General features: G+C 50.8%; 2 protein-coding genes across 18 annotated transcripts in view; one reads left to right on the top strand and one right to left on the bottom strand.

Moving 5' to 3' along the window:
- The window catches only part of Hook2 (hook microtubule-tethering protein 2), a 13,348-nt gene extending 4,011 nt beyond the window's left edge, over nt 1-9,337 (top strand). For 7 of the 15 annotated variants that reach the window (XM_087594371.1, XM_087594376.1, XM_087594373.1 and 4 more), the window contains 17 exons: nt 1-36; nt 375-437; nt 912-992; nt 1,073-1,233; nt 1,331-1,471; nt 2,474-2,675; nt 3,982-4,092; nt 4,192-4,279; nt 4,410-4,479; nt 5,062-5,199; nt 5,272-5,359; nt 5,558-5,592; nt 7,361-7,443; nt 7,522-7,625; nt 8,478-8,588; nt 8,656-8,727; nt 8,835-9,337. The exon at nt 1-36 is cut by the window's left edge and continues 32 nt beyond it. In XM_087594371.1, the coding sequence (XP_087450497.1) occupies nt 1-36; nt 375-437; nt 912-992; nt 1,073-1,233; nt 1,331-1,471; nt 2,474-2,675; nt 3,982-4,092; nt 4,192-4,279; nt 4,410-4,479; nt 5,062-5,199; nt 5,272-5,359; nt 5,558-5,592; nt 7,361-7,443; nt 7,522-7,625; nt 8,478-8,588; nt 8,656-8,727; nt 8,835-8,984 (1,734 nt within the window). In that variant the 3' untranslated portion in view covers nt 8,985-9,337. 15 annotated transcript variants of the gene reach the window in all.
- A 3,464-nt stretch (nt 9,338-12,801) lies between these two features.
- Nucleotides 12,802-20,102, bottom strand: Best2 (bestrophin 2). 3 transcript variants are annotated; one of them, XM_087594957.1, is made up of 10 exons: nt 19,756-20,102; nt 18,494-18,698; nt 18,302-18,396; nt 16,854-17,087; nt 16,621-16,775; nt 16,233-16,310; nt 15,186-15,338; nt 15,021-15,101; nt 14,742-14,896; nt 12,802-13,598 (listed from the first exon to the last, which is right to left on the bottom strand). In XM_087594957.1, exons 2-10 carry the CDS (start codon nt 18,643-18,645, stop codon nt 13,175-13,177), a joined length of 1,527 nt encoding a protein of 508 aa, XP_087451083.1. In that variant the 5' UTR covers nt 18,646-18,698; nt 19,756-20,102; the 3' UTR covers nt 12,802-13,174.
- Nucleotides 20,103-22,913: the final 2,811 nt, after the last annotated feature.

The following is a 22,913-nucleotide window of genomic DNA, read 5'->3' as shown; positions in this document are numbered from 1 at the left end:
TCTGTTCAACATGTTGTGATGGAAGCCATCCAGGAGGTAGGTGAAGGCACTCCCTGTGGCAATCCGGAAGGGTCAGAGGAGGGGACATTTCTAGGGTCAAAGAGTCTGGGCACAGACTTGGCTTTGCATGCAAGCTTAGGCCTCTACCTGGAAGTCAGTCAGCAGGCCAGATCTTATGTATGTCAGCTCCAAGTCAGAACCCTGCAGCCTCAAAAGTCGTGGACATCTTCTGCACTGGAAGGAGCTTCTGGGCAGGAGTTATCTGGCTAAAACTAGCCCTGGGGAGTGGGAGGGAGGAGGTTCCTAGACTGAATTGTAGAAAGTTTGAAGGTTGTGTCAGAAAGCCTAGCTTACCACAATGTCCTCCTCTGCAGCTCATGACCAAAGACACACCTGATTCCCTGTCACCAGAGAATTACGGGAACTTTGATACACAGGTAATGATGGCAAAACTGGCCAAAGGTTGCCACCCCAACACTGGTTCTCCGGACCCCTAAGGTGGAAAGGCTTGTCCTTATGAAGTCCAGGCAGCAAGGGTGAACTTTAGATGTTCCTGGGACCCAAGCTGATATGACAATTGAGCACCTGATAAGGGGGCTTGTCACCCTTGAACTTTTTTCTTTTTTTTTCTTTTTTTTTTTTTCAGAGCTGGGGACCGAACCCAGGGCCTTGCGCTTGCTAGGCAAGTGCTCTACCGCTGAGCTAAATCCGCAACCCCACCCTTGAACTTTTAATCACCAATCCTAGCCTCTTCCCTTGCCAGATCTCAACAGTTAGAAAGTTGCCCTTCTGTTTTCTTAGGACCCCAGCCCAGTCTTAGATCCTAGGGTCCCTTAACCCCTCCCCAGGACTCACTCCCTTCTGACTGGATCCCCAAGTTCTTCATCTTCCACCCCCCTCATCCATCTCAGTCCCGCAGGTACTATTTCCTGAGCGAGGAGGTGGAAGAGGGTGGCGATCTTCAGCAACACTACCTGGATCTGGAGCGGCAGGTGGGTGGGGCCGCTTGCGTAAACCCCGTCTACATATGACCTGGTTCCTGCTTCAGCTCACCTATCTTCCCTGCCCATAGCTTGTGCTCCTTTCAGAGGAGAAGCAGAGTCTGGCACAAGAGAATGCTGCCCTACGGGAGAGGGTGGGCCGGTCGGAAGTGGAGAGTGCCTCAGGCCTCACCGCCAAGAAGCTGTTGCTTCTGCAGTCACAGCTAGAACAGCTCCAGGAGGAGAATTTCAGGTGTGGTCAGTCGGGAGGTGGGGGGTGGGGACAGGGTGGAGCCAGGGCATGGGGCCAAAGGGCATCCTCCTTCCGTATCTTTCCCCTGACACCCCAGGCTGGAGAGTAGCCGGGAAGATGAGCGGCTACGCTGCGTGGAACTGGAGCGTGAGGTCGCTGAGCTGCAGCAACGGAACCAAGCCCTGGCCAGCTTATCCCAGGAGGCGCAAGCGCTGAAGGATGAGATGGATGAGCTCCGGTAGGTCCTCAATGCCCACCACATATCTGCAGCATTAGCACAGACTGCCCCCTAGTGCTAAGCACATTCAACTCCCAGATGCTAAGTGGACCTATACATCATATCTATACGTCATGACACCTTGCAGGCTCCAACTTGACATTCTGAGCCACATCGTGACATTTAGGCCCACTACACTGTCCTGAGCTTATTATGTCTCCTTCGATCCGTGGAGCCCCCTTGGTTTTACATTGTCATTAGTAACACCTTACAGCACCCTTGACAAATACAACCCCTCCTAATACTCTCCAGACCCCAGTGCACCAGTTGGATCACATCATGCCCCTGGATTCTAGAATGTTCTCTAAGACTGTATCATCCCAACCCCCCTGTGAACCTACTGTGCCTTCTGTATCTGCAAAGACTTCTCCTGTAACTCTATACACTCTTAGAATGCTAATGCACCTGGCGAACCATCCCACCAGGATTCTGACGACTCCTCACAGCTCCCCCAGGACCCCAAAACGTCTTTATCACTCACTCTGCTATCTCACAGTTCTTTCTTTTTTTTTTTCCTTTCCTTTTCTTTTTTTCGGAGCTGGGGACCGAACCCAGGGCCTTGTGCTTGCTAGGCAAGCGCTCTACCACTGAGCTAAATCCCCAACCCCACTCTTTTTTTTTTTTTAAAGATTTATTTGTTACATGTAAATACACTGTAGCTGTTTTCAGACACCCCAGAAGAGGGCATCAGATCCCGTTACAGATGGTTATGAGCCACCATGTGGTTGCTGGGAATTGAACCGCTGAGCCGTCTCTCCTGCCCTCTCACAGTTCTTCCATGTCTGCAATTCCACTCCCAGGAACCTTTCCATTATACCCTGTTTCCCTGATGACCCCTGCCAGCACTACAGACCTGGCTGATGCTTTCACCTTGAACCCGAATCCTTCAAGCTGAAACTCTTCCCTGCCCAGCCCAACTTCTCAGCTAGCCTCTGAATTTTCCACTTCCTATTCCTGTCTCAGACAGTCCTCCGAACGTGCAAGGCAGCTGGAGGCCACTCTGAACAGCTGCCGTCGTCGCCTGGGTGAGCTCCAGGAGCTCCGGCGGCAGGTGCGGCAGCTGGAGGAGCGAAATGCAGGGCACGCGGAGCGCACGCGGCAGCTGGAGGATGAGCTGCGCCGGGCCGGATCCCTGCGTGCCCAGCTCGAGGCTCAGCGCAGGCAGGTAAGGCAGGTAGCTCCACCCCTTAACGGCCTGCCCCATCACTATAGTCCACTTCTACCAAGGCTCTGTAGCCTTCCCTGGAGCTTCACCCCTCCCTGCCTGGGTTTGTAAGCCCCACCGCTTCTCTTTTTTTTTTTTTTTTTTTTTTTTTTTTTTTTTTTTTAAGATTTATTTATTTACTATATATAAGTACACTGTAGCTGTCTTCAGACACACCAGAATAGGGCATCAGATCCCATTACAGATGGTTGTGAGCCACCATGTGGTTGCTGGGATTTGAACTCAGGACCTCTGGAAGAGCAGTCGGTGCTCTTAACCACTGAGCCATGTCTCCAGCCCCCCACCGCTTCTCATAAGCACCCCTCTCCCCAACTTCTTAGCGCAGCTAGAGCCCTCTGTTCCCACTCCCTCTTCTATTCCTCAGTTGCTGCCTCTCCTTCAATCTCTGCTGTACCCACGGCTTCCCTTCTCACCCTTTTTCTTTCTTTAAATAATTTTATGCATATGGGTTTTTCATCCGTATGCATTTCTGTATACCACATGTGCATCTGGTGTTCCTGGTGCTCGTGGAGGCCAGAAGGGGGCATCAGATCCCCTGGGACTGGAGTCACAGATAGTTGTGAGCCGATATACAGGTGCTGGGAATCGAGCCCCTATCCTCTGGAAGAGGAGCCAGGCTTTTATTTGCTGAACCATCTCTCCAGCCCCCAACTTTTTTTAATTTTTTTTTTTTTTGGTTCTTTTTTTCGGAGCTGGGGACCGAACCCAGGGCCTTGTGCTTCCTAGGTAAGCACTCTACCACTGAGCTAAATCCCCAGCCCCAACTTTTTTTAATTTTAATTTTTATTTTTTTAAAGAGATTTATTTATTTATTATGTATACAGTGTTCTGCCTGCATCTACACCAGCAGGTCAGAAGAGGGCACCAGAACTCATTATAGATGGTTGCCAGCCACCTTGTGGTCGCTGGGAATTGAACTCAGGACCTCTGAAAGAGCAGACAGTGCTCTTAACCTCTGAGCCATCTCTCCAGCCCCCAACTTTTTTTTAAATGTTTATTTATTTATTATATACATGTACACTGTAGCTGTCTTCAGACATACTGGAAGAGGGCATTAGATCCCATTACAGATGGTTGTGAGGCACCATGTGGTTGCTGGGAATTGAACTCAGGACCTCTGGAAGATCAGTCTGTGCTCTTAACCGCTCAGCCATCCCCCCCCCCCCCAACTTCTTAAGTTATGTTTTGTGTGTGAATGTGCACTCGGGTTCCAGGGAATCCAGCTAGGGCTTGAATTCTCTTGTAGATGCAAGAGTTGCAGGGCCAGTGGCAGGAGGAGGCCATGAAGGCTGAGAAGTGGCTGTTCGAATGCCAAAACCTAGAGGAAAAGTGTGACCTGTTGACAAAAGAGAAGGAGGTAAGGCTGAAGCTCTGCAGCCTAGGCTGTACCCTGTGTGTCCTGGGATAGCCCATTGCCCGGGAGGTCCAGCTGACACCTTGCATCCTGCCCCTGTAGCGGCTGTTGACTGAGAGGGACTCCCTGAGGGAGACCAATGAGGAGCTCCGATGTGCCCAGTTGCAGCCCAGGGGATTGAATCAGGCTGGTGAGTTTCAGATCAGGCTTGGCAGTGGTCTGGGGCTGTACCTGAGCCTGCAGAGGTGATCCTTGAAAAGAGAACCTAGGGATAGAGACTTTGAACGCATGGAACGCTAAAGATTGTTTGTTTTCTCCAGGCCTCTCCCTGGATCCTACCCCTTCTGGCCTGGAGAACTTAGCAGCAGAGATCCTGCCTGCAGAGCTCAGGTACGTCGGGACCTTTTAAGGCTCTGGACCCATGCGGGTCAGGTAAGGCTCTTCCTCAGCCGCACTCTCACAGCACAAGCCTATTATTGGTCTTAGATACCTGGTTTAGGTTTCTGTGTTTCTCCTTCTGCACTGACCTGGCTAAGGGCCTTACTCTTCCAAGGGCTTTGCCTCTCCAGGATCCATGTTCAGAACACAAATTAATGTGTACTGAGTATGGCTTTGCTCTAGGTGCAAACTCCGTACATTTTAGCCCCTTTTACTTTGATCTGAGAACCGGGAGCCGTCCCGGTGACCCCTACTATGTCCAGTTCCTTTCCCTCTGCTCTGGTAACCCCGTGTCAGCTCTTGCTGTTTCCACAGCTGGATGCAAGTGTTTTAATCCCCTGCTCCCACACATCTCCTTTGGAGCTCTGCCCTCTTTGATTTCTGCTCACCACACCCAGGTTAGCTCCCAGACCGTAAGCCACCCGAGTCCGTGCTGGGTCCTCAATACTCCTACCCCAAAGCAGCATTCGGTCCAGAGTTTCACCTAATGGTCTGTCTAGGACACAGCCCTACTCACTTCTCCCTGTTTCTCAGAGAGACACTCGTGCGGCTTCAGCTGGAGAACAAGAGACTGTGCCAGCAAGAGGCTGCGGACCGGGAGCGACAGGAGGAACTGCAGCGCCACCTGGAGGAGGCCAACCGTGCACGCCATGGGCTGGAAGCGCAGCAACGGTAAGAGTCCTGTCAACTTGTTGGGAAGGGAGCTCTCTACACGTGCAAGTACTGAGCGCGCTTCCCTCCCAGGCTGAACCAGCAGCAGCTTTCTGAGCTGAGGGCCCAGGTGGAAGAGCTACAGAAGGCCTTGCAGGAGCAGGGGGGCAAGACAGACGACGTGAGTGCCCACCTCCGCCCTGCGTGGCCCTCCCTTGTGCTCCCCAGTAATCCTCCTTTCTCCCCACCCCCTTGCTGCCCGATGCCTGATGAAGGCCGCTGTGAGTACCATGGGTCCAGGGAGGCACACCATTGTTACCCGCACAGCTTTTCAGACCTTGCCCCCATCCCCTCACTCCCCGCTGCTTCTCTCCCCCAGCCCACCCTGCTGAAGCGGAAGCTGGAGGATCATCTGTAAGTGCAGAGAACCTTCACTCCTGGGGTGGGAACTCTCGGGACAAAGATGTGGAGAATTGTGGGTGAAGAGACCCAGTCAGGTCAGGTCAAGTACAGCATTTTGATACCCGATGTTGTGTAACTGAAGCTAGTCTTGAATTCTTGACCTGCCGACCTCTCTGTCTCCCGTGTGCTAAGATTGTTGATGTATACTACCGTGTCCTGCTTTCAGGGCCATCGTTTGTTTTAAAATTTACTTATTTTATGTGTATGAGTGTTTTGTCTGCATGTCTGTGCTACTGAGCCATGGAGTGCAGAGGAAGGCCTCCCATCCCCTGAAACTTGAATTACAGGATAGTTGTGAGACGACGTGGGCGCTGGGAACCATCCTGGCATCCTCCACAAGAACAACAAATGGATCTTAACTCCCCCTTTTGTATTCTTACAAGACAAGTTCTCCCTGTAGCTCAGCCTGGCCTGGGGCTTGTAATTCTTCTGCCTCAGCCTCCTTCCTGTCATGCACCATCGTGTCTGACTCAGAAACTTTTTGAGAAAAAGTGGAGGATGCTGGTATGGGCCTGTGAGTCCAGCGCTCAGGAGATAGAAGGAAGAAGGGCAGGAGGTCAGGGCCATCGTGGGTTACATGAGACTCTGTCTCAGAAAAAAAAAGTATGTATATATGTGTGTGTTATTATAAAATATATTCTATGTAATGTTATGTAATATAGTACATGGTATATACATTGTATAATATAATATATGATATAAATATAATATCATACATATGACATATACATTATATATGATACTTAAATATATGTAATACATATTCCTGACTAGTGGTAGAGTACTGGCCTGGTATGGACAAGGCTTCTAGGTTCTATCCTTAGTGCCACAAGAATCAGCCTAGAGTGGGATGCTGGGGTGTGGCTTATGACAGAGTACTTGTCTAGCATGGACAAGCCCTGGATTATATCCCCAGCACCACAGATAGGTGGGTGGAGATGGATGGATGGATGGGTTGGTGGATGGACTGGCGGACAGATGGATGGGTGGGTGGATGGATGGAATCGGATGGATGGGTGGGTGGTGGATGGAGTTGGATGGACAGATGGATGGATGGGTGGATGGATGGAGATGGGTGGACAGATGGATGGGTGGGTTGGTGGATGGACTGGCGGACAGATGGATGGATGGGTGGGTTGATGGATGGAGATGGATGGGTGGGTGGATGAGTGGGTGGATGGATGGAGACGGATGGACAGATGGATGGGTGGGTTGGTGGATAGACTGGTGGACAGATGGATGGATGGGTGGGTTGATGGATGGAGATGGATGGGTGGGTGGATGAGTGGGTGGATGGATGGAGACGGATGGACAGATGGATGGGTGGGTTGGTGGATAGACTGGTGGACAGATGGATGGATGGGTGGGTGGATGGGTGGGTTGGTGGATGGAGATGGATGGGTGGGTGGATGGGTGGGTTGGTGGATGGACTGGTGGACAGATGGATGGATGGGTGGGTGGATGGATGGAGACGGATGGACAGATGGATGGGTGGGTTGGTGGATAGACTGGTGGACAGATGGATGGGTGGGTTGGTGGATAGACTGGTGGACAGATGGATGGATGGGTGGGTGGATGGATGGAGATGGATGGGTGGGTGGATGGATGGGTGGGTTGGTGGATGGAGACGGATGGACGGATGGATGGGTGGGTTGGTGGGTCGACTGGTGGACAGATGGATGGATGGATAGCAGGTCACCCACTGCTTCCATGCCCACAGGCAGAAGCTGCATGAGGCTGATCTGGAGCTTCAGAGGAAACGGGAATACATTGAGGAGTTGGAGCCTCCCACGGACAGCAACAGTAAGTGGGGCCCAGCAGTGGCCTGGGCTAGAGGGAGCCCTGAGTGCAGCATGAAACTTGGGGGCCCTTGTTCTTCAGCAGCTAGGCGGATCGAGGAGCTGCAGGACAGTCTGCAGAAGAAGGATGCAGACCTGCGGGCCATGGAGGAACGATACCGCCGCTACGTGGACAAGGCACGCACGGTGAGGATGCTAGGTGTCCCGCTATCCTGCTTAGATCCCTCTCCATATGCTTCCCATCAGCTCCCACTCCTGCCAGTCTGTGTATCTCTGCCCTCTGCCTTCACACATGTCACACCCGACCACATCATACCATAGGCATCTGCAGGCGCTGCTGCTAGGGGCTGTCAAATCCACTGTGCTCAGTGTGTCAAAGATCTGCAAAGGAGTTTGCGTAGCATAGCACAGCTGTAGAGTTTCTGGCTCAGATCCACCAATGAGGTGCTGGAAACATGGCCTCGGGATAGAGTGCTTGTCTAATATCTACCAGCCAGGGTAGGTGCCTGGGTATCTGGCTCACTTAGCAGGCAGGAGGTCCTGGGTTCAGTCCCTAGCATTCCAAAAAACTACGTAAATATAGAATGTAAAGCCAAAGCGAGGGGCCTGGGGGTTCAGCTGTGTTCCCAGCTATTCTGCAGGCTTAGGCAGGCCGGAGAGAAAAGAGCCAGGAATGGCAATACACTCCTTTATTTCTAGCACTAGGGAGGCAGAGGCAGCTAGAACTCTGAGTTTGAGGTCAGCCAGGCTGCATATGGAGACTCTGTATGAAGAAACAAAGAAGGGGAGGGTGCACAGATCCAGATCCAGATCCAGGTGTGGTGGCACTTTGTGACCCAGAGGTGAGAGAATCACAGGTTCGAGGGCTGATCTGAATGAGACCCTGTCTCAAACAACAAAACAAGATGATGCTAGTGATACTGCTGTGTTCCCTCGCACCTGTGGGGCCTTAGGTACAATCCGTCCCCAGGACTGCAAAATGTCACTACTGTCATAATCAAGGTCGCTCTCCTGTGATTTTTCTTTCCTAATCCCTAGGTCATTCAGACCCTGGAACCCAAGCAGAGGCCACCCAGTGTGGTGTCCCCAGAATTCCATACTCTAAGGTCACAGCTCTGGGAGCGGAACATGCGAATACGGCAGCTGGAGGTGGGTATCCTCATCCCTTCTTGCGGCCCTCAGCATCTCCCAGCCCCTGACTTTTGTCTCCCGGCAGATGGACTATGAGAAGAGTCGGAGTCGGCAGGAGCAGGAGGAAAAGCTGCTCATCAGTGCCTGGTACAGCATGGTGAGTGGGTTCCTCCTTGGCTGAGGTCACGTGGGTCTTCGAGGTCCCATCAGGGTCACGTGACTCAGGTAGGTTCACTTACCCTGCCGATTATACCATTTCTCTAGGGCATGGCCTTGGAGCATCGGGCTGGGGAAGAGCATGCCCCTGCCCATGCCCAGTCCTTCCTGGCACAGCAAAGACTGGCCACCAATGCTCGCCGAGGACCCCTGGGGCGCCAGGCATCTCTGAGCCTTCGCCCCACTGACAAGCACTGACAGACCTCGACTTCCTGCTGCCTGCTGAAGTCTTCCAGTTTACATTTACCCAGGCTGGGGCTTTGACCTCGATGGAGACTGACTTCTGCCCTCTGCTTCCTTAGATGGGAGAGAAGGGGAAGGCAGGTGGCAGGTGTAGGACTATTCCTTTTAGCAATGTGATTCTTCTTGATTCTTCTCCTGGGCCTCATGTACTACCTGGGAAGAGCCTGATTTTATATTTGAAAAAAAAAATAAAGACTTTAAATCTGTCTTGAATGTACTCTAGACACAATGGTGAGGAATAAAAATTGCACTAGGGACACAGACGGTTACTTTTAAAATAAATGTATGAGCATTTTTGCCCATCTGTATGTTGTGTACCATATATGTGCTTGGTGTCTGCAGAGTCCAAAGAGGGCTTCAGATCCCCTGGGACTAGAGTTACAGATGGTTGTGAGCAGCTACTGTGTGGGTGCTGGGAGTTGAACCTGGGTCCCCAGGAAGAAGAAGAGCCAGTGCTCTTAACCACAGGCTACCTCTCCAGGCCTTAGCTTGTATTCTTGTGGGGGTTTTGTTTGCTCGTTTTATCTTTTTTTTTTTTTTTTTTTTTGAGACAAGATTTCTCGGTGTTGTCCTGGCAGGTCTGAAACCTGTTCTGTACACCAGGCTGGCCTCAAATTCAGAGATCCACTTGCCTCTGCCTCCCAAACGCTGGGATTAAAGGGAAGGGTGCACCACCACACCCAGTTTTGTCTTGCATTCTCATTAAGGGTGTAAGTAACACGCAATGACAGATGAGAAAAATGTGAGGAGGTTTGGTCCGTTTTGTCTGTAAGTATGCATGAGGAGCTGAATTCGATCTCCATCAACCACACACACACAATCTGAGGGGCTGCGTGTGCTTGTTTTCCTACTTTGAGGGGTTGGGGCACTAATGACGTTTGAGAGCTCACTGGCCAGTCAGTGAGTCCAAAGCAGTGAGTTTCTAGCCAGGCATGGTCATAAATGCCTTAAATCTCAGCATTTAGGAGGCAGAGGCAGCTGGCTATCTGAGTTCAGAACTAGCTTTGAATATGTAGCAAGTTCGAGGACAGCTGGAGCCACATCATAGCTCTATAAATGAATGAATGAATATTAGTCTTTGCTTTTTTGAGACGGTTTCTCTGTGAATCCCTGGCTATCCTGGAGTTTCTACCCTGCCTTTAACCACTTAGTTCCTGGATAAAACACACACACCTTTATGTTTATAATACGCCTCAATCAGCACCAGAGCTGGACAAATACCTACCCTCTATGCTAGTAAAATCCATCTCCTGTCAGTAATCCCAAGTTATTACTTAAAATATCTGGATTGTGTATGTTTTATATGGGTTCATTAGGATTGTAAAGTCCGGCAACACAAGAGATCTGCCTTGCTCTGCTTCTGAGTGCTGGGATTAAAGAAAGACATGTGCCACCATCACTGCTTGGAGAGATGGCTCAGTGGTTAAGAGCCCTGACTGCTCTTCTGGAGGTCCTGAGTTCAAATCCCAGCAACCACATGGTGGCTCACAACCATCTCTAATGAGATCTGATGCCCTCTTCTGGTGTGACTGAAGACAGCTACAGTGTACTCACATCCATGAAATAAATAAATCTTCAAAACAAAAACACTAAAAAGAAAGCTCTTGTTCTCTTCCCCTTTGCCCTTTCTCTTCACATTCCCCTCCAGCATGTCTCTCTCTCTCTCTCTCTCTCTCCATCTCTCTCTCTCTCTCTCTCTCTCTGCCTTTCTCTGCCCCTACTGCCCTCTTACCTCTCCTCCCCATGACCTGAATAAACTCTTAAGTCCAGGAAGCAGGTACCAGGCAGAGATTTGGATGGGGTCATCTAGACACCTAGGGAAGAAGAACAGCCCAGATGGGGATTATCATGTACCAAGGCCCTGAGGTGAGGTGGTTAGGGAAGGTGTCCTGCTAAGTTAAAATCAACTGAGTACTCATACAACTGAATAAAATCTTTAAAAGGAAAAGAAAAAAAAAAAAGTTAAGAACACTTGGCACTCACCCAGGTTGAAATCCCAGCATCAACATGTCACCAACAGCGGCTGTAACTGTAGTTCCAGGGAATCTAATGGCCTCCTATGGCCTCCAAGGGTGACAGACATTGGGGCACGTATACACATGCAGGCAAGCACTCACAGACAAAATAAAAAATCTTGTTTTTAGTTTTAGAGGTAAGGTTTCTCTGTATGGCTCTGGCTGTCTTAGAACTCGATACGTAGACCAGGCTGGCCTCAGAGATCCACCTGCCTCTGCCTCCAGAGTCTGGGATTAAAGGAGTGCGCCATCACTGCCCCAGTAAAATAAAATCTTCTCAAAAAAACAAAACAAAACATGGGGTTGGGGATTTAGCTCAGTGGTAGAGTGCTTGCCTAGCAAGCGCAAGGCCCTGGGTTCGGTCCCCAGCTCCAAAAAAAACAAACAAACAAAAAAAAAAAAAACATGAAAACTGGATATAGTGGCACATACCTTTAATTCCAGGACTTAGGAGGCAGAGGCAGGTGGATCTTTGAAGTTTGGGGCTAGCCTGGTCTACACAGTAAGTTCCAGGACAGCCAGAGCTATATAGTGAGAACATTCTTGAAGGAACTAAAATAAAGTAATGGCTTGGCAGTTTAGGACACTGTCTGCTTTTCCAGAGGACTTGGGTTTGATTCCCAGCACCCACATGACAGCTCACAATTGTGTGTATCTCCAGTTCTAGGAGATCTAACATCTTCTGGCCTCAGGATGAACAACACATGCAGTACGCAGACGTAATGTGGGCAAGTGTTCATACATTAAAATAATTGTAGCTGGGCTGGAGAGATGGCTCAGTGGTTAAGAGCACCTGACTACTCTTCCAGAGGTCCTGAGTTCAATTCCCAGCAACCACATGGTGGCTCACAACCATCTGTAATGGGATCTGATGCCCTCTTCTGGTGTGTCTGAAGACAGCTACAGTGTATTTATATATAATAAATGAATAAGTCTTTAAAAAATAATAATTGCAGCTGGAGCAGCAGGTGGAAGGCAGAGGCAAGTGGGCTTCTGGTTTCTGGGCCAGCCTGGTCTACAGATTGAGTTTGAGGACAGCCAGGATACACAAAGAAACCCTGTCTCCAAGAAAAGAAAACAAGACAAACCCAAAACCAAAACCAACCAACTAAACCCAAAATAGGTACTTCTAAACGAAGTAAATAATAATAATAATAATAATAATAATAATAGATAAATAATAAATGATGATGATGACAATATAGTGCAAACAAACCTGGAGGTCTGGGGTCCAGCACAGTGACCTGGCTTAGTTAGCATGTGGGAGGCCCTGGATTGCATCCCTCAGCACCACACATACAGGATCTGGAGTACTGAGAGATTGCAGGTTTGAGGAGCAAGAGGAAAACCATTGCTTCTCGGCTACCTCATTAATGAGTGATACAGCTCATCCCAAGTGCTTATCTGACACCTTCAAGGTCAGGTCACTAGGCAGCATTCTGTCTCACCAGTGAGTAAAACCAAGGGGCTACATCACAATTTGGGGAAAGGAGTGGAGAATGACTGACTGGAACATCATCAGGAAAGTGTGGGAGGGAGGCCAGGTGTGGGTGACTCATCTTAAGGCTAGCACTCGGTAGGCAAGGGAGGTAAATGTGAGTTCGAAGAGAGCCTGCCTAGTCCATTTCAGGAAGTACAGGCCAGTCAGCTCTGCACAGTGAGGAAAAACAAAAGACCTAGAAGAATTTCCAAATCATCTGGCTAGAGACAACACATCAGTGTTAACCATTTATCGAATGCCTAGTATAAACAACTGCTTTAAAGACATAGTTTCGTTTATTTTTGTTTTCATCCTCACAAGTCATGAGATAAGCAATCACAATTCCACTGGAAGGGAAGAACACAAGGCACCAGTCAGAAGAGCCACAGAGGCCACAAGTCAGGCGGTGGTGTTTGGGAAGCAAATCCTCTTAAAGATGCTAGGGAGTGGGGTCGGGGGTCGGGGCGGGGAGAAGCAACAGCAGCTGGGAGAATATGGACCCCTAACACCACCAGTCCTAGTGGGAGACACGGTTGGTCAAAATGAACAGGTCGGCTTTCTGTAGGCCTAGTTAGCTTGTGCAGGCCCCGGTGGTCGCCAGCATGCCCGGTGCAGGATTAGGTGTCCGTAGGGGCCCTGGTCCCAAAGTCTCAGGCCGGACTCTCTTCCTCCTCTCCAATAGGGCTGGGTAGCCAGGGTGGCGCAGGAGCCCGAGGCCCGGGAATCGACACAGCGGTAAAAGGTTCAGGAGTTGGGCCCGGGATAGGGGCAGGCGGCTCAGGACATGCGGGAGGCTCCAGCTCAGGTTCCCGCAGGCTGGGGTCGAGCAATGGATCGCCACAACCGCACTCAACGCCTCCACCATCCGCCGCGCCTGCACAGCTGCAGCTGGCTGCGGTGGAGGCCTCGGACACGCAGCTGTTCTTTCGCCGCAAGAGTGACAGGCGCCGCCCCAGCGGACCCACAGTACCCGCCCCCGCCGGCAGGAGGCGCTGCAGAAAGTCCCCGTGAGCCTCTCCCAGAGGGCCATCCACAACGTCCAGCCGCTGGAACTGCATGTCCTCTTTAGCCAGCCTACAGGACGGACAGAGGTCATCACTCGCTCCTTTGCACTAATGTATTATTTCATTTTAGTTTTCTGCCCCTCCCCCCTTCGGGCCGTCCCCTCCCACCCCCCCCTCTCACCCTACCCCCACCCCCTACCCCCGGTCCCTCGCCCCATCAGGTTTTGTTTGGGTAGCCCTGGCTGTCCTAGAACTCGCTTTGTAAACCAGACTGGCCTTGAACTTACTGAGATCTGCCTGCCTCTGCCTCCCGAGTCCTGGCCTTAGTGAGTGCCACCACCACCTGGCTACTTTTCTGGTATTTGTTTAGTTGTTGTTGTCTTATTTTTGAACAGAGGAAAGGTATATTAAGGAAAAGAGAGGAACTCCTAGGAGTACGAGAGGTTTCAAAGAAGGAACACTCCCTCTCCCTCTCCCTCCCCACCTCTCTCAGTGTTGTTTGTTCTGACAAAGCCTTACTATTTCTTACCAACCTGAAATTCACTATGTAGTTCAGACTGGCCTCAGACATGTGAGTAAATCAACCTTGCCTCTTGTCTCCCCAGTCCTGGGACTGACTACCGGTGTTTGCCGTCACATCCGGGTCTGCCAATTTATCTCTGTCTGTTTAGCGGTGTTTGAGGTGGAAACTTGGACCTCTTTCATGATAGACTAGACTCCTTTTTTTTTTTTCCCCCGGAGCTGGGGACCGAACCCAGGGCCTTGCGCTTGCTAGGCAAGCGCTCTACCACTGAGCCAAATCCCCAACCCCCTAGACCCTACTCCTTCATCCTGGCTTTTCTCTTCTTGATCCACGAAGCGGGATTCGAAGCATCTGAGATCCACCTGGCTCCAACCATCGCTATGTGTCACTCTGAAGGACCTAACCATATCTTCCGGCGCCACAACCTCAATCATGGCCCAATTGTGTCTCTAAAAGTCTTCAGCTCTGCCCCCAATCTCCAACTGATGACCAGTTCCCACCTCAGTCATGCCCGAACTTGATCCGGTTGCTTAGCCAAACTCCTGATTCCCTCAGTTCTTAGCATGCTCCACCTTTCCAGGCAAAATTGCCTAGCTTGATTACTGGGATCCCCTTCCCCTCATTAACCCACAGACCATAGACCTTTCTAGGCCTACAGAGCCCTAAACCACACCCACCCCGCTAACTCACGCTATATCAAAGGTGGAACCCTGGAAGGAGGGTTGCTGAAGCAGGAAAGCGGTGGCCGCGGTGTAGGGCGCTCGAGCTTCCGCTGCATCCCAGTATAGATCTTTTTCCAACATGGCCAAGTCGTCATACATCTCATCTACCGCTAGCATGGACACCTGGGGATGCGGACAGGCAGGCAGAGTGGGTAGAGCCCTCACGGTGCGTGATCAAAGAGTGACGGGCGTTTAGGGTCGGGCCTAGGAGAGTCTGGGATCATCTTAGAAAACTGGAGACGCTGACCTGGAAGTTGCGGTCAATAAGAAAGTTGGTCTCGAAGTCGTCGTCGTCCTCTCCGAAAGGGTTAATAAGCTGCTCTGCTACCTGAGTTGAGAGAAGGGAGGTTGGTGGAGCTGGGAGAATCTTTCGAATCCCACTCTTCCGTTCCTGCCTCAGGGCCCCACCCACCTTAAGCCAGCCAGCGTAGAAGAAGAACTGCAGCAAGGTGAAGATCGGAATGCATAGGTCCAGGGTGTGGTCTTTGTAGCCCTGTGCAGGGTCTAGGAACTGACGGCCGATGAGGCAAGCCAAGAAGTAGCTGTACACTGCGATAGTGACTACCTAAGCGCCAGACAAATGGAAACCAGATCACTCCTAGCCCCCCACCCCTTCCCGTGAGCCTCAGGGAGTCACAGGAAAATCAGGACCAGCACGAACATCAGGATGATTGAGTTGTGACTGATTTTCAGATCTTACACTTAAAAAAAAAATATTATTACTTAAAAAAATTATTATTATTAAGAAACTATCTCTCTGGTCCGGAGAGATGGCTCAGTGGTTAAGGGCACTGAATGCTCTTCCAGAGGTCCTGAGTTCAATTCCCAGCAACCACATGGTGGCTCACAACCATCTGTAATGGGATCTGATGCCTTCTTCTTTTTCTTCTTCTTCTTCTTCTTCTTCTTCTTCTTCTTCTTCTTCTTCTTCTTCTTCTTCTTCTTCTTCTTCTTCTTCTTCTTCTTCTTCTCTTTCTTTTTTTCGGAGCTGGGGACCGAACCCAGGGCCTTGTGCTTGCTAGGCAAGCACTCTACCACTGAGCTAAATCCCCAACCCCCTGATGCCCTCTTCTTGTGTGTCTGAAAACAACTATTGTGTACTTAAATAAATAAAATAAACAAATCTTTTTTACTTTAAATTTTTTTTCTTTTTTTTTTTTTTTTCGGAGCTGGGGACCGAACCCAGGGCCTTGCGCTTGCTAGGCAAGCACTCTACCACTGAGCTAAATCCCCAACCCTTAAAATTTTTTTTGCTTTAATTTTTTTTCAGAAATCTTTTTTTAAAAAAGAAAGAAACTATCTCTCTAGCCTGGTTTCAAACTCTGGATTCTTTTACCTCAGTTTCCTGAATGCAGGGAGTTAGTACAGATGTGTGTACCTCCATGAACAGACCTCCATTTTCCCTTAAGAGGAATAGGGCCTCCTAGGTTGACTATAAATGGAAGCATGGAGAAGTTACCTGGGTGTAGACGAGGGGTATGCTAATCCAGTCGTAGTGAAACAGCATCCCGCACTTGCTCCGGAACACATTCAGCTCCTGTGGGTAGATGCAGGCCATGTACGGGGTTGAACGCTGAACTTGTGTGAAGATTAAGTATAGGGTACCCCGATGGAGAAGGGGGTCGTATATTATGAATTATCCTGGCGCTGCAGGGTATTAGTGCTGATGTACACATGGGTGGGGTTATTACGCACGACAGAGCTGCCCGCATGGCAATAAATGCACTTGGTAAGGGTGTTTGGAATACTGCTTCACGAGGGAAGTGAGAGGGGAGGTCAGCCACCGTCGACCCACTCCAAAGTGCACATTTTTTGTTCTTCTAATAATGACTTCCTCTCAGGCTCACCTCTAGCAGCAATTTAAGGGCACTGTTATCACGGATACGCCCCTCTCGTCGCGCCTGCGCTGCCAAGCTGGAGAACCACACGCAGGGCACCCAGTACTTGTTGTAGGACGAGTTCAAGTTCTCGAACTTCTTGCGCTCCTCTCGGGTCATAAATCCTGGAGTGGGGAGGGTGATCCAAGGTTGCTCTCACTGCTTTCCTGTCTGGCCCTGCCATCCTCTGGCCAGAGACTCACCAGCCTCGACCACGTGGTCTATGGTGGGAAACCGTTTGAAGACTGCTGTGCTAACAGAACGAAGGATCAGCACCGCGGAGAGCCCTGCGTAGCGCATGAGCGTGCGCCGGTAGAGGCGGCCCCGATCGTCGCGCCCATGCACGGTGCCGGCCACTATGCACATAAGTGCGTCTGGCAGGGGCATGCATAGGTACTGGTTCCACCAGCGATGCACCACCAGAGTCACGTAGAAGCCTGGGGACAAGCCGGAGATGGAAACTCAGCAAGGATGCAGCGGCCAAAAACTTGGGAACCCAAGCCACAGAACCGGTATGATACAGGGTTTGCATCAGGGACTTGGAAAAGGCTGGTCACCCTGACCACACAATCTGGTCTGAGAATGTGGGGATCTAGCCCTGAAACCAAAGAGACTGGAGCAAGTTGAGGTACCCTGAGGTGGGGAATTGTGGTCCTAATATAGACATGGAAACCCAGGGGCCACGAAGGTACATTCCCCTGACCCCACTGGTGTGCAAAGGTGGAATGTACACTAGGGACAGCTAGGTAGATTTACCACGGCAGCCACACGTAATCCCTGAAACTTAAAAAATAGGAGTTTGAGACTGCTGTGATGGCACATGACTTTAATCTCAGCATTTGGGAGACAGAGAGAGGCAGGTGGATCTCTGAGTTTGAAGCCAGCCTGGTCTACAGAGTGAGTTCCAGGACAGTCAGGGCGCGCGCGCGCGCGCGCGCGCGCGCGCGCGAGAGAGAGAGAGAGAGAGAGAGAGAGAGAGAGAGAGAGAGAAGGGGGAGGGGGAGGGGGAAGGAGAGGAAGAGGAAGATGGAGAGGGAGAGGGAGAGGGGGAGGGGGAGAGGGAGGGGGAGAGATTTTAGTTCTCAGCCTGGTTTACATAGGGAGTTTCAGGCCAACCAAAGCTACATAGTGAGAAACCTTGTCCCAAACAAAAACACACAAAAAGATAAAGAAACACACCCCCCCAACAAAAGAAAACCCAAGCCCACACAAAGAGTTTGGCCCTCTGTGAGAGGGAGAGCTGGACAGGTTGGTCTTCCCATCCATGTGATGCAAAGGATGTGAAGTTTCTGTGGGGCTCGGGACCAGGCTGGATTTGAATGGAATAATATTTATTTCCCAGAGGGAGGGCGCTTAGAATGTGTGCGATTGGAAGATAGTAACCTGACGCGCACACAATTTGTAATAAGTCTGTGGATGCTCCCAAGGGGACACCTCAGAAGGTATCTTAACCAAGTGATATCTAGTGTCTCAGGATGTAGGAACATATGGTCATCTTCTGGGTGTAGATTCGGAAGTAGGAAGCTCTGGAGGTTAGATATGAGTGATGTGTCTGTCTTAGAGGAGTAGGGATGGGGGTCTCCAAGAAGCATGGATGGAAGACAGATTTCTTCCTTAGTAGGAATGGGATTTTCAGGGGGCACGACCTCACCAAGTACAAACGAGACGGGGATGAGGCTGGCGTACTGGTCGCAGTATATGACAAGCTTCTCGAAGTAGCGCTTCTGCTCTTCTGCCAGTAAGAAGCTGCGGGGTAGGGAATGCAGGAGTTACAGTTCTCCCCTCCACTCCCATTCCCTTTCTCAGGACTCAGATCCCCAGCCCAAACTCCAGGTCTTCTCACCGATAGGCGGCGCTTAGTGCCATGTAGAGTCCCAGGAAACACAGCAGCTCTCGCCACAGGAGCTTGTAGATGCTTCCGCGCCACAACAGCAGCAGCTGCGAGAAGCCACCGAAGCGGGCATTCGCCACTCGGGCTGTGTAGGTGACGGTCATCGTTGCACCTGGCCAGCGTGGCCAGTGGAGAAGGGGTTAGCCTGAGTCCGGGCCTGTGAGCCAAGGGAAAAAGCTGGGAGGGGCTGATCCTGGAAATTTCAGTTGAAGGTGGAGGTGCCCGGCAGACAGAGCACCAGGTGATATCTCAGGACCCTGTCTCAGGACCCTGGCGATTAGTTGCCCTAGAGCGGTCCCTATCCACGTCCTGTTACTACCCCTACCCCACCCCCCAATTCCCCGTGTCTTGGCTCTCTCTCGAGTTCCCTTCTCTCAGTCTTGCTCTGTCTTCTTCCTCTAGACTACTGGCCCAAGCCTCTTTGACTTTTACTTAGGTCTTTCACTTCCTAAACCTTTGGCCGAATCCAGTCACTTTTTTTTTTTTTCTTTTTCTTTTTTTCCGGGGCTGAGGACCGAACCCAGGGCCTTGCACTTGCTAGGCAAGCGCTCTACCACTGAGCTAAATCCCCAACCCCATCCAGTCACTTTTTGACTTAACTCTCCCACACCCCCTATCCTTTTCACCTGCACAACACTCAATCTTCTTGAGCTAGCTCCTGAGTCTTCAGTTTCTAATTCTCAGAGTTCAACATCCCCCACATACTCATTTCCCACTCTTCCAAGTTGCGTTTTCTCTCTGTCCTCTCTTGAGACTATAGTCTGCGGGGGCAGAAATCACAGTCAGAAGCTATCACCCTCCTCATATTCAGAACTGCTCTGAATGGCATCTCTAAAGCTCCCGGTCCCCAGTCTGTCCTGCAGCCTCCCTTCCTCCCGATGGGAACCAGCTCACCCCAACTCCCACTTAATCCCCCAGCTCTGACACCTCCAGCACTTCTTCAGATCCTCCTTGTTCTTTCTTCCTTTCTCACTGTCCCTCCTAGCCTTCCACCCTGCCCCCCAGGAGTCCTGCTCAAAGCCTGCCCGTCCAGGGCTATTGGTTTTCCCAGGCCTGGTCCATCTCACCTGTGGCAGTACAGGGACACAGGGGACAGAGACTGAATGGGAGGGTGTCTTCAGTATTGGGTGGGGCTGAAGCCAGACTGTTTGGGAAGGAGCTGGGGAGTGAGCGTGGGCAGCCCCTCCCAAGTCCATCCCCTTTAGTTGACTTACAGCCTCAGAAATTTGTTTGGAGAAGGTCTGCCAGTTTGTCTCCTGGGCAGGGGGGTGGGGCTGGGTGGGGTAGTGGTGCGTGTGGGAGGTCGGCCTTGTACTTTCTTGCTCCTCTTTTTCTTTGTCTCTCTCCCTCCTAGGGAGAAGGTCCAAGGTATCTGGAACCTAGAGCTGGAAAAGAGGGAAGGAGAAACACACACACACACACACACACACACACACACACACACACACACCCCAAGCGCACACACAGTCCAGCAAGACTGGGTCACCCTTCAGTTACCTGTGATCACAAGCTGTCACAAAGATGCCCAACACACTGTAGACCCAGACACACATTTAGCTTCCCTTACCACAGTGGCAATCTCTGCTGTCACAGAGACTTTCAAGGTTAGCCAGGTATGCTGGCAGCTAAGACAGGAGACTTGTCATGAGTTCCAGGCTATCCTGGGCTACAGAATGAGACCGAGTCTCAAAGAGGCAATAGCTGAAGAGATGGCTCAGTGGTTAAGTGTATATGGTTTTGTTCCCCACATCCAGTCTGGTAGCCTCCAACCACCTTTAACTCCGGCTGCAGAGAACCCAAGGGCACCTGTACTTAAGTGCACACAGGCAGAGACACATACAGACACAAATGAAAACACAGGGCTGGAGAGATGGCTCAGCGGTTAAGAGCACTGACTGCTCTTCCAGAGGTCCTGAGTTCAATTCCCAGCAACCACATGGTGGCTCACAACCATCTGTAATGGTATCTGATGCTCTCTTCTGGTGTATCTGAAGACAGCATACTCACATAAAATAAATAAATCTAAAAAAAAAAAAAAAGAGCTCACACTGTCTGTACTTTCAGAATTTGGTCCCTACATCCACACTGTGGCTTACAACTGTCTGTAACCCCAGTTCTAGACTTGTTTTTTGAGAAAGGATTTCTCTGTATAGTCCTGACTGTCCTGGAACTCACTATGTGGACCAGGCTGGTCATAAACTCAGAGACCCACCTGTCTCTGCCTCTTGAGAACATCACTACCACCAAGCTTGAAATAATTTTTTTTAAAAAACCTAATAGAGAAAGAAAGGAAGTCAAAGTACAAAGACACCTCCAAACCCAAATGAGGAATGTGGGGGTACCTCCCTCAACACAGTGGGATAGTCCTAGTGTCAGAGGAGGAAGTTGGTGGTTCCTGACATTTGCCAATGTAGTAAAGATATATTCGCAAGGGCTATAGATGTAACTTGGTGGCAAGAGACTTGCCAAGCATTTGTGAATCCCTGGGCAACATCCCTAGCGTGGCAGGGGATGATAACAGCGACCCTTACTACGGTTTCATCAACTAAAACCCCAGTGACATTCACGCATTTGTACATTAATATATTGAGGCAGGCATGGTGGCATATGCCCATAATTCCAGTGTTTGGGAGGTTGTGCACTGAAGGACAACCTAAGCTACGTAGTCAGGTCCTGTCTAAAATTAAAAAACAGAGGCCTTTTCTCAACGTTCTGTTATGTACGACTGTGTGCTGTATGCAGAAACATTCAGACATAGACTTAGGTCTCATCCTCAACAATGGCCTGAACACACAACCAGGGACATAAATCCTGTCCCTACATTTGGCGCTGACTAGAGACAGATGTTCTCTCTTCAGAGACAGGCCAGCAGGAGGGCCACTGACATACCAAGAGGACCTGGTACCGAGTGTTCCTACTGTCATGTCCAACTTCAAGGATGTCTACAGATACACAGGTACGAGAAGCGCAGAGGCTCAGAGGTCTGGTGGGGCCACTCTAAGGTCCCCATGCATTTCTCACTATCTACCTGCTGAGTAACAGAAGTGGGAATGGCCTGGTGCAGCACCACCCGGAGGCCCATCTGGCCAGGACGCAGTGTTCCCAGGCTGGCAGATGTCTGCCCCACCCGGGGTAAATTAGGAACCAGCTTGGGCTGGCCTTTCTTGGACCCATATCTCCGCTGTCCAGCTGCCCAGTAGCCTATAAACTTCAGCAACAAAGGTTGTTGGCTGGGTTGAAAGAGCCAGTGGAGGACCTGGGCCCTGGACAGGCTGTTCTTGACTGTCCTGACTCCTTAGTAGGTGTTCTTGATGTCCCTGCAGCTCACCCCTTCCCCCCCTCCCCCCCCCCCCCCCCGCCCACACACACATACCCATACAGTTCTCGACCCCTGGCTGGGTTGGCGGGGAGGTTGCCACAATAACACATTCTTACTGAGGTCTGAGCCCGGTGCTGGAGGAAAAAAAACCTGTGTATTTCACCAGAAAGGGAGATGGCTCCTGTATTCCTACTAGCTAAAAGGATAAACCACAGCTCTGGTGACATCAATTGAAAAAGCTAGGATCTGAACCCAGGCAATATGAGCTTGTAGTCTGTGGTCCCTGCCTATAGCTGCTTGTATCTGTTTACATTTGCCGCCTTAATGTGCCCATACCAGCCTGCACACACCCTGAGTCCAGCGGGAGGACAAGTCTAAGCTCATGAACAGGTTCCCCTTACATGCCTTCCCTGGCACGCCTAGACCCTGAGTGTACCAGGAACATTTCCTGAGTTACATATGTCTTCAAGCACCCCTTCTTGTCCCTTTGCACCATGCAGCTATAGCTTGGACTTGAAACACTCCGATGTCATGCTTTAGCTCCAGTCTCCAAGGTGTCTGTAGGTACAGAAGAGGGCTGGAGACACAGATCTGCTAAGTACCTTTCCCAAGGGTTCTGAGAATTCACATGACAGCTCAGGCCCCCAATTTAATGGCTACAGGAATAAAGTTTAAACAGCAGAGGCCTGTACTGAGGAATCTCAGGAAGCCTTTCCTGGAGGCAGGTTTGGCCCTACGGGGACCCCCAGCATCTTCTGCCATCCTGTCAGACTTCATCAGTCTCCCCAGGAAGAGCTGGAGGCACCCCACTAAGGCAGGAACTAGGGGTGTGTGTACAGATCCTTAATCCCCAGTCTGGCAGGTCCAGCCTCTGCCCAGGGCGCCCACTAATTCCCAAACTAAACAGCAGGTGGTGTTGGGCCCATTGCCTGCTTAATCCGTTCCCTACCAGCCTGGGGCTGGCCACAGGGCCTAAATATTCCCACACTCCAAAGGAAGGGAGCAAGTGCCCCCATTACTGGCTCCACGGCCCTAGGAAGATAGTCTCTAAGG

This window comes from Rattus norvegicus, chromosome 19 (assembly GCF_021556685.1).
Source record: "Rattus norvegicus strain SHRSP/BbbUtx chromosome 19, alternate assembly SHRSP_T2T, whole genome shotgun sequence".
In the NCBI taxonomy this organism is placed as follows: Eukaryota; Metazoa; Chordata; class Mammalia; order Rodentia; family Muridae; genus Rattus; species Rattus norvegicus.
Note: the sequence above shows the minus strand (reverse complement) of the source record. Positions and strands in the feature narration are given on the sequence as shown.